Raw genomic sequence first — 10,564 nt, forward strand, 5'->3', positions numbered from 1 at the left:
CCGGGGCGGGCGGTTCTGCCCGGGGCTCTGACGGGATGTGTTGCAGGCAGCGGGGAGGGGGGACCGAGCTCCTCCCGCGTGTTCGTGGTCCGCAGGGATCAGGACATCTACATCCAGACCTTGAGGAAACTCTTCAACGAGTCGCACGGCATCTTCATCGGCCTCCAGCGGAGCGAGGAGGAGCTGGCGGGGAGGTCGAGGAAAGCACAGTGAGTGGATGGGCCGCAAATGCTGCTCCATCTCCAGCCAGGGAAATGCCATTGACCCTACAAATCCACACTGCCTAGAGCTGCTGTAATCACCAACCCTGCAGGAAAATAAATGACACTTCTAGGGTAATTTCACAAAACAAGACCCCGATGCTTCCAGTGACCTTGCTGACCAGCACTTTTGCCTGCCTATAGCCAGTGTACTACCTGCAGCCACCACAAACCCCATCACTGATCCCCACTAGATTCACCCAAGTACTGGGAGCGTCTGCTGCTGCAGAGAAACCTGCAAGAGTTTAGCAGGCAATAGGCAAAAGACTAAAACTCAAACAGCTCTCTCTAACCGAAGCCTTTTTGTGTTTGGCAGGTTGGTTCAAGTGAGTAAAAACTATCGATCGGTGATAAGAGCCTGTATGGAGGACATGCACCAGGCAGCCAGTGAGTTTGTTTGTTCTCATACTGCAATAAAAGGAAATGCTCTTTGTGATTATAAAAGTAGCATATTGATTGTAAGTAATTGCAGCTACTGTAAAATAGCATGTGTGGCTGTCAGTGACTATCAAGACTCCATTTCCATCTGGGAGTGTTCCATGTTGGTTTGTAAATCTGGTCAGAGATTTTTTTTTCCCCCCAATGTGTTTTAACTGATTTTTTGGGGACTTGCAGTCTTTTCATATCTCAAGTTGCAGTTTTATGGGAAACTGAATCCAAATTAACAGCTTGCTCTCCCCAAAAAGTGGGATAGTTTACTTTTCCCCTCCATCCTTGCCCTGTATCCATATTCACATTTGCACAAGAGCTATTAAAGAAAAAAAAGTTATAAATTTTTATCACAGAATCACAGAATATTAGGGATTGGAAGGGACTTCAAAAGATCATCTAGTCCAATCACCCTGCCAGAGTAGGAACACCTGTAAAAGCAATTTACGTAAAAGTTAGCTTTGCCATGCATGTATTCATTTAGATCTGTACTTGATGAGTGATCAGGTATTGTCTTTATGAGCCCAGAAAGGGCTGTGAAAGGTAAATATGTTGCTCTTTGACTTTTCTTATTCTTCCTTCAGTTTCAGCCCGGGACCCTGCGCTGCACAGCCAGTACATCACTCAGGTAATCTGCAGTTCATGTCATGTAGTCACAACTGAACATGAATTACTGGCTAGTAAACTGAATGAGGCCAACACTCTGGCAGTCAGGCAGTTTAGGTTTAACTCTGGCTTAGTATATTGGCTGCAGTTCAGGACCAAGAGTAAATGGGAATAAATAGTTAGCTCCTGTATTTCTAAAATAATAAAAAGATCCCCAGCATCTGGATTCACTGCCATTTCCTAAACATGTATTTGGGGTTATAGGTGTGATGTTTTCTTATCGTCCTAAAGTCAGCTGTGGACCAGTACTCACCTCTCTGAAACTTCACCTCCCAAACACTCAAGTTCCAGTCAACTGGATCTGAGCCTTGTAGCAAGTTCTACATGTTCCCCATGAATTGTCAGGCAATAGCAGAGTGTCATGGGAGGAGCAGAGTCCTCAGTAGTTTTGTCCTGTTAGCTGCAGTGATGTTGCTTTATTGGCCTTTCTTTCATCTTTTGCTGTTTGTATTTTTAAATCTTAAGATTGCAAAAAGGCTGAAAATAACACCTGCCATATTATTTAGCATTGCCCACTGCTGACAGATTGTCATTGTATTTCAATACACAAACAACATCCGTATTTGTTTAAGCTGAATGCTTAAAAGCATAGAGAAATTGTCTTTTAATTTGTCTCTCTGACGTGTCAATATGACATTTCTCTTGTCTGTAAGAACGGAGCTTAAGTTATTGCTATGGACAGCAGCTGCCTTTGTGTGGTTAAAAAAAACCCCATCTGGAGTAAGTACTCACTCTGAAACATAACTCTCCATTTTTTTAGGTTTCTATTCTCTCTGCAATGGAGCTGATCTGGAACCTGTGTGAGATTCTGTTTGTTGAAGCAGCTGCAGGTAAGCAGCGAACTATCCTGATGTTAAGGCTGAAGGGCTTTTTGTTTGCATATTTACTTGTTTCAAATGTATATAGCATCCATTATGTCATATTTTAATATGTTTTAGAGATAGGACAAGTGTCAGTAAGCCTTTTACTACTTCTGCCTCAGTAAATTGCCTTCTTCATATTGAATTATGTCGAGCTATTAGATTTGCCTTCTGCTTTTTCCCCTCCTGTGTTAGTACACTACAATTTAAATTGTCTTTTTGACAGAAAGGTAGTGAAGAAGAGTGATATCAAAAGTTCTTGCTAATTTATTTGACTTCTAAGCATAAACACATCTTTAAGCATCAAATATATTGATACCAGCTAACACTTACACATTCTCTGATGCAACTCTTAACTTTAGGATGCTGTTTTTGAAGTCAGTGTGTTTACACTGGCATTTTAAAGCAGTAAATATTTTTTTTTTTTAAGGAAATCATATTATGCAAACAAATATGCTACTTTCACAGTCCCAGAATTCAGAAGAGAGATTCACAAATTGTAGATTACTTAATCTGGAGAAAAATTAATCACCCGTGCCAGATTTCTTCCTTATATTCAGTTAATAATAACAAATTGATGCTAAATTATACAGAAACATTCTATGTGTCTTTTGGCATTGCAGGATTTGTCATCTGAATCACTCCCTTTTATTTCTTCAAGTAACTGGTTAGGGTTTTCTGTTGGACTGTGTTGCTGTTCTGTCTAAAATTTGCCACATGGAAGTCTGTCAGCAGCCTGGTGCTCCCCCAGTGTGGCTACTTAATCTACTCTGTTCCTCTGTAATTTGTGAGTGGCAGAAATCCAATCAGTAAACCTGATTGTTAAACCATTATGGTTAGAAGCACGTAAAATAGCAGTTTGGGAACAAACACTTGGGAGCTAACAGAATGAAATCTTCTCTGTTTAAAGCTGGCCTCCTTCTGCTTCGCCTCCTTGATTGGGTTCGACTTCATGTCTGTGACGTGGAAAGCATGGTCCGCGAAGTTCTGAGCAGTGAAAATCCATCCAAACACGAGCTCTTCTGGAACGTGGTGAGTATAGTACCTAGAAGATGCTAAACAAAGATAATTCATGCCTGTGTGTTTACCTTCCCCTTCCCTGCTTGACACTAAACTACATCTCAGAAACTGATACCTAGGACACTGCTGCTGTCTGCCTGTATCGGTTTTAAGATGAAGCCATTCTGAAGATCCTACCCCTCATTCCCATCCTGATCCTTTCACTTTCATGATCCATAGAAGTCAAGACTTACACTTTATATTTGAATGAGCAGGGCCTACAGGTTAAGCATTTGAACTCCACTTAACTTGCCTAAATCACAAATCAAAATTCTCTTTGGATACTCTTCCTGGGTATTTTGTAGCCTTGCACAGTGTGGTGCTCACAGACAGGTGGTTTTTGCAGGTGGATGTCTTTGTGCTGCAAGGCCGAATGGATGAAGCACGACACTTGCTCTCCAAGGAAGCCAGTGCCAATCCCATGTCAGTGAACATGTGCAAAATCTTGGATGACTTGATGAAGAAGATGCCTGTGCCCAGTGTACGTACAAAGTGGATTTTTTCTGTGCAGTTCCCATGCAGTTCCATTGGGAAGAGAGAGCCGCCTCTGATCTGGTTCCTGTAACATCACAATTTGTTCACCATTAAAACATCTCAGCCTTAATCCTTTACAGTAATAATATCAGTGTTCTTGAATCACCCAAAAGACCCAACCATTCAGATAAAAAGCCTGTTAGGTAACAAACCAACATAGAAAGATCATGTTTGCAGCAGGATACGTTATCCAGTTGTCTGAAACAGTTCCTGTGAGAACTATTCTCTTGTACTGAATATTCCCTGAAGACTTTACTCCCTCTGTTGCAGTGTTTTTCTTGTGGAGGAAAAATTGCAGCTGCATGATGGTAATTTCTCATAGTAGGGTTTCCTTTGCCCTGTTTAGATGGGTAAAGTAAGATGCTTCAAATGCAACTGTAGGACAAGGAAAAATTTGCTGGCAGCCCCATGTTTAGCTTTTTATCATGAATGACTGTGAGTTCAGCCCAAGTCCTGTTGTGATTTGACTTGGTGTTTATTTTATGTATCTTATTCTCTGTTCAGCTTGGCAACACCCAGACACTGACCGAGATGGAGCTGAAATGGCAGCACTGGCATGAAGAATGTCAGCGGTGTCTACAGGAGGGAACTTTTGCTTCCAATTCCCACATGGAATCCATCTGCAAGGTGCGTTTTTGCTGTGGACAGGAAACTGTGGACAAGTATTGGGTGTATTTCAGGAACCCTTTGTAGCCATAAGTAACTTTAATAGGCTGGATGATCTGATTGTTAAATCGGGAGGTTTCAGGCCAGTCTCTGTACTGTGTTCTTTGTTTTGCAGCAGTTTTTGCACGCCTGGAGAGATCGCTTTTTCGTCCTGTCCAAGGCCATAAAGCTGATTAGGGAAACTGGGCTGTGAGAAGGATCTTTGTCCTTTGTTATTTAATTTTGATTAAATCCTCAGCTTTGCAAAATGGAAGTAATGTTTCTGAAGAGTTACAGTGCAGCTGTTTACATTGCTGAATTTGCAGAATTACTCCTGGTTTTTTCTCCTGTTAGATCCTGCTGGGAGATGAGGATGCCATACTGGAGAAGAAGGAACTCATGACTACTTGGTACCACTTTCTGGTTACCCGACTCCTGTATTCCCATCCAACTGTGAAGCCAGTGGAACTGCAGTTTTATGCACAGGCATGAAATAGAATTATTTTTATATTCTCCACCCCTTTTCATGCACACAAGGGTTACTGTAGACTGGGAGGGTTGACATCTTACAGCAACTACATACCTGTAACGTTTCCTAGAATTCATAAGTGGTCTTGGAGACTGATACAGTGGACTAATAATTGTTGAAGACCCAAGTTCTTCAGTGTCTAATGATATCAGTCTTGTTCCTGCAAATTGTTTTAGCATAAGGAAACTGGGAAAATAAGGAAAAATCTTTTTTGTTAATGTGTTCAGTCTCTATGACTTATTCTTTCCCATAAAATAACCTAAACGAGGCTGCTACATCCAAACAAATGTCTTCCTTCTACCATCTCACATCTTCTGCATTTATCATGTCTTGTGATCTCATTCCACAGTCTAGTATGGACCTGTTCCTGGGTGGAGAAAGCAGCCCTGAGCCTCTAGACACGATTTTAATAGCAGCCTTTGAATTTGAGATGCATCAAGTGATCAAGGAGTGCAGGTTGAGTTTTAAGGTTTTTACTTCTGGGTGCATTCACTTCAATAGTATTTGGGGTACAGGGTATGGGTACAACCCACCTGATCATCCTTGCAAAGCACTTTAGCAAGAATATGTGAAGCAGGCAGGAGTTAAAATTATTCCATTCAGTCTGGGACATTGCAGCCAAATGTTATACTGTAATATAGCTTCTGTATTGGTAAGAAATGCCTGTGGAAAACCTGACACGTTCCTTGGCAGTAGTAACCTTCATTTTTCCTTCCTTTTGCTTGCTTCAAATACAGCATTGTCCTGAGCAACTGGTGGTTTGTGGCTCATCTGACTGACCTACTGGATCACTGTAAACTCCTGCAATCTCACAATCTCTGGTAAGTATTTATTTGCACCGATTATTCACACACCCAGAAGCAAGGATGACAAACAGCACGTGGATTTTGGTTGAAAAGTAGCATTTTGGGCATTTACAGAAGATGGGGAATAAAGATGCTGCGTGTGCTTCTGAATTTGCAGGCAGCCCACGTGCTCTGAGAAGCAGAAGCAGTTGCTGACCTGAAGAATTTGACGTGCTATTCAATTGTGTCTCAGTACAGTGTTAGGATTTTTAAAAATATAATTTAATCTGAAATAAAATCCAGGGCCCAAATGTTTGTGATTATTAGCAATGGTGAGAAAATCTAAAAAGAGCTTCCATAGTTATGCTTTGAATAAATTTAAGTTTGAGCAGTTGAACTTTGCTATCTGAATTTCCTTGAAGTTTCAGTTTCTTAAAGCACTTCCTTGAAGTTGTATTTGCTCTAAATATCTGGCAGGTCTCCTCAAGGAGAAAGCTAACCAGCATGCTTAGGTCTGAGGTATGAAGTGTGTTAAGATAGCCTATGAAAAGACGTGCTGCATAAATGAAAAGTACTTGTGATATAAAATCAGCAGGTTTTTCCAATGAGGGGCAAATAATAATAATAATAATAATAATGCCTGTTTCCTCTCTCTCTTTCCTTCCCCCCTCAGTTTTGGTTCAAATATGCGTGAATCTCTTCTGCTAGAGTACGCCTCGGGACTCTTCTCCCATCACAGGTAGCAACTTTCTTTTTTATTCAGAGGATAGACAAACATTGAGGCAGCCAAAGCAAATAACTACATATTAATAAAGTAAAAAGGCAAAACTTACAGAAGCCACTGTTAAGATTTCAGCTCAGGTGTCCTTAAGGATCGTACATCACTAGCAGGTTCCCTTTCCTGAATTAAAGACAAAAGCTATCTGTTAGAACCCATCAAGCCTATTGACCAGGACAGAATTGCTCCTGCCACTGTGGCTTTTTTGGTAGAGAGCAACTTGCACCAAAGCACTTGTGAGATGCAGGTATTGCAGAGTTGTGCAACAAGCAGCTGGTATTTGGTAGAAAGTAAAAGCCATTTTAGGTCTGAATACTAAGTTAATCAGAGCTGTTACTAATGCAGACTCAGATTCTCCTTGTGGCTTTATTGTTGTGCTTATTCAAGGTTTATACAATCAGAATGCTTCATGATTTTTTTCCCCCTCTCAGCCTGTGGCAGCTGGGGGTAGATTACTTTGACCACTGTCCAGAATACGGCAGGGCATATTTGGAGCTTCACATTGAGCGGATACCCCTTAACACAGAACAGAAGGCTCTCAAAGTGCTGAGGATCTGTGAGCAGAGACAGATGCACGAACAAGGTGATTGATTCTTAAATCTCATTGGTTTGTAGTGATACAAGTGAAACTATTGAAACTAATTCTTTCCCTCCTATGTTTTCTCCCAAGTTCGTAGCATCTGTAAAATCATGGCCATGAAAGCTCTGCGGAATAATCGCCTGGGCTCTGCCCTGTCCTGGAGCATCAGAGCCAAGGATGCAGCTTTTGCTACACTGATATCAGATCGGTGAGTCCGAGCCAGGAGCTCTGGGGTGGCCACTGCTCTAGCAGGGGGGTAGGACTGGGAGAAGGCAGCCATCCTGCGATGGACCAGGAAAGGTCTTGCTGCAGGCAGATTGTCTTCCCTCAGACCACGTACCTGCTTCTGGACTAGAAAATAACATCCTTGGGTGCTCTCATCTGCAGTACCCTCACTTATTTCTTTTCTACACTGTTGTACTTCATGAAATCTAGAGAGGAAACCGATTGGCTTTATCTAACAGTCCAATCCTCTTAGACCTTGCTTGGATAAACATTTCTTTTGGCAATATCTCTCTCTTACACCCTGCCCTTTCGCTTGCTCCGATACAGCTGTTTGAGGGGCTGTACATTGAACCAGGGAACTGATCTGGGTGGAGGATAATCCCCTCCTGTGCTTGATTCAGCAGATTATTTTTAACCAGTCTAATTCACTAGGCAGTGAATTCACTCCAAACAAGGCAGTGGGAGACACTTAATCCACCATTTCTGCAAAAAAAAAATCTCAAGCTGCAATTATAACATGTAACAAAGTGTCCCCCCCAGTTATTGTGTCCCTGGTTTTGCATTTGTCTCAGTATCTGACCTTGCAGGGGTGGGAAGGTTGTTATAAAACTGAAGAGGATGCTAACACTTAGCTTAGGCCTAGACAAGAGTTCTGGCAATTCTCTTTATGCTTTTTCATCTCTAGCAATCCACGTCACGTATTTTTTTGCTAATTGGAAACAGGCAGGTATCAATCTCTGCATAATTAGAGTATAATTTTGAAATTACGCTCTGGGTAGGTGGCCAGGCAAGACTCTTATCTTCAGCAGTGAAAAAAGGGAGTAGAAAGAGATTGCTGGGGTTTTTTTTTTCATTTGTTCTTCGAGGGAGTGGGAATCATTATATTTCTTTCAACAGAAGGTGAAAGAAAACCATCACAGGAAGCAGCTCTGAAAAAAGCAGCATAATGAAGGCTGTGACAAAACAGATGAAAAGCTTTTAGAATTGTTTTTGTTCCTGCTGCTTCTCAACTTTTTTTACACAGCAGAAAAATAGAGCTTTTGTTATGATCTGGGAGTGTTTTTTATGCATCCACCAGCCTCAGCTTCCTGTGCTCCTGCCTTCACTGACTCCTTTTAAAGAACAGATCTCAGCTACCACAACATCTAGAATACTGTCTGTTCAATGCACCTTGTCCCAGTTCATTGGCCACTCCAGGGACACGTTTTGATGTCATGGGAGGCTGATGAAGATGGAATTCGGTTGTATAGCCAAGTTTTCTGGGAAGGGATTAGGAGATACAGAATGAATGTGTATGATATTCTCCCCTCTAAGCTTTTACTGTGTTTTACTTTCTCCCCAGATTCCTGAAGGACTATTGTGAAAGGGGGTGCTTCTCTGACTTGGACCTCATTGATAATTTGGGACCATCCATGCTGCTCAGTGACCGGCTGACGTTTCTTGGTAAGAAGTGTCTACAGTTTCCATTCTGGTCTGTTATGTAGAACACAGTTAACTCTGCAGAATTATTTGGATGTGTCTCTTCCCTCCATCTGGCTACAGCCTGTTTTAGTGATGAGGGGAAAGCAAGTGACTGAAGGTGGTTTGGGATGCAGTCTCCTTCCTACCAGGAGATTCTGCATTTCCAAATGCACTCACTGTAGGCATTTGTTCTGCACCGCTTTGAGCAGGATAGTCTTGAATTCTGACACTTGTAGGCTTCCCCCTTCTTAGTCTTTTTCCAGACTGCATCACTACCTAGAGAGACTTTGAAATATTAACAAATACAGTCTGGAAGACCTTAGGGGCTTCCTTAGAAGAGTAAACCAGTGGTTTAAGTTATTTTGACAATGTGGTAATTTTACTAACTCCATAAAGTTCTCCAGAATATCAACAACTGTTGTTGTTTCAGTGTGCCAACTTCAAGCTCACTCAAACATTTAAGAGCTCTCCTACCCTTTTGCTATAGCAGTTGTGCCAAATAACAGTGGAGGGCCTCCAGCTGGTTTCCTTTATGTACCACCGCTTCCTTCTCCTGGCTGGGACAGGTGTGGGCTGTGGTAACCTGCCCATCTGGCTGCAGCTGCTCTGTGGCCTTTGGTTAATGGACCAAGAGAGGAAATTGAGCTAAAATGCACCTTTCTCTGGAGCTGTGGCAGTTAGCAAGTCCAGTTACCGGGGCCAGAATCTGAGAGGAATTTGGAATAGCTGTTGGCAATTGGACTGAGTCCCTTCTGGCTGACACCAGCATTACAGTGAGGGTGGTCCCCAGTTTGATCTGTTCCCATTTGGTCCAAGCTTGCAAAACTGGAACTGTATTTCCTTCATTTAAACCTTATCCTAAATTAAGCCTGGAAAGCTGACTGTGACTTAGCAATCCCTCATATCTCTGTATGCCCAGTGTCACCCAGTGACCCTTCCATCAGCCCCAAAGATTTGTAGTTCAGTTGTGTAACTGTGTTTTATAGATAAATTATCTCCCTTTCTGCTCTTTATAAAAAATCCAGAAAGGCCTAAAAATATTTCTGCTCGTTTTTCCTTTGGAGGTTTTAGAAACATCAGACTTTCACTGTCTCTGTCTTGGGCTCAAGCATGAGTCAAAGGTGAATCTGAATGAGAATCATTACTTCCAGTATTTTGACAGTTTAGTGGATACAAACAAAGCCACAGAATAAAACTCACTTTCGTCCTCACTCAGGTCTCACGTACTGGATATTGATCTAATTCTGAACGAGAGCAGAACTTTCCACATTAATGGCAGGACTTTCCACATTAACAAAGATCTCAGTTTCCATTTTAAAAAAAATCAGGAAGACAATGAAGCCTTTCAGACCTTCTGATATTCTGTGATATCAAAAAGAACATTCACCCTCCCACCTTTCCCCTCCCGTTCCTGGTTCCTGCAGATGCCACAAGTCTCTCTAAGCTGCTTGTGCTGTTGCTCACCCTGCAAACACTCAGCACCAGGCAGCCGAAGGGCTGGTGCAACCAGTGAACTTGACCAAGAACAGTAACGGGTTTTTGGCTCCCTTTTCAGCCAGCCTCTATTTTAACCTTTTTTCATGCCCAAGATTCCCATTCCCCCAGACTCAGCTACTTTGGAGACTAATTTCAGGTGGGGGGGTGGTTCTATCAAAGGCTTCACGGGAGCAAACAGCCCTCCTAACACCCAGCAGCCTGGGCCTGAGCAGGTTTGACACACACTGACACCTTTTACCCTTCACCAACACCCGTG

At 42.2% G+C, this 10,564-nt stretch overlaps 1 protein-coding gene across 1 annotated transcript in view; it reads left to right on the forward strand.

Moving 5' to 3' along the window:
- Positions 1-36: 36 nt before the first annotated feature.
- Positions 37-10,564, forward strand: part of NUP85 (nucleoporin 85) — a gene marked incomplete at its 5' end in the record, with an annotated part of 12,186 nt that continues 1,658 nt past the window's right edge. Inside the window, 14 exons of the mRNA XM_010171483.2 lie at positions 37-209; positions 577-647; positions 1,274-1,317; positions 2,116-2,185; positions 3,126-3,247; positions 3,621-3,755; positions 4,313-4,435; positions 4,808-4,939; positions 5,332-5,438; positions 5,720-5,803; positions 6,441-6,506; positions 6,977-7,128; positions 7,216-7,333; positions 8,693-8,793. Of these exons, the coding sequence (XP_010169785.2) occupies positions 37-209; positions 577-647; positions 1,274-1,317; positions 2,116-2,185; positions 3,126-3,247; positions 3,621-3,755; positions 4,313-4,435; positions 4,808-4,939; positions 5,332-5,438; positions 5,720-5,803; positions 6,441-6,506; positions 6,977-7,128; positions 7,216-7,333; positions 8,693-8,793 (1,498 nt within the window). The remainder of the gene's footprint in view (positions 210-576; positions 648-1,273; positions 1,318-2,115; positions 2,186-3,125; positions 3,248-3,620; positions 3,756-4,312; positions 4,436-4,807; positions 4,940-5,331; positions 5,439-5,719; positions 5,804-6,440; positions 6,507-6,976; positions 7,129-7,215; positions 7,334-8,692; positions 8,794-10,564) is intronic.

The sequence above is a fragment of the Antrostomus carolinensis genome, unplaced genomic scaffold (assembly GCF_000700745.2).
Source record: "Antrostomus carolinensis isolate BGI_N321 unplaced genomic scaffold, ASM70074v2 scaffold47747, whole genome shotgun sequence".
Taxonomy (NCBI): domain Eukaryota; kingdom Metazoa; phylum Chordata; class Aves; order Caprimulgiformes; family Caprimulgidae; genus Antrostomus; species Antrostomus carolinensis.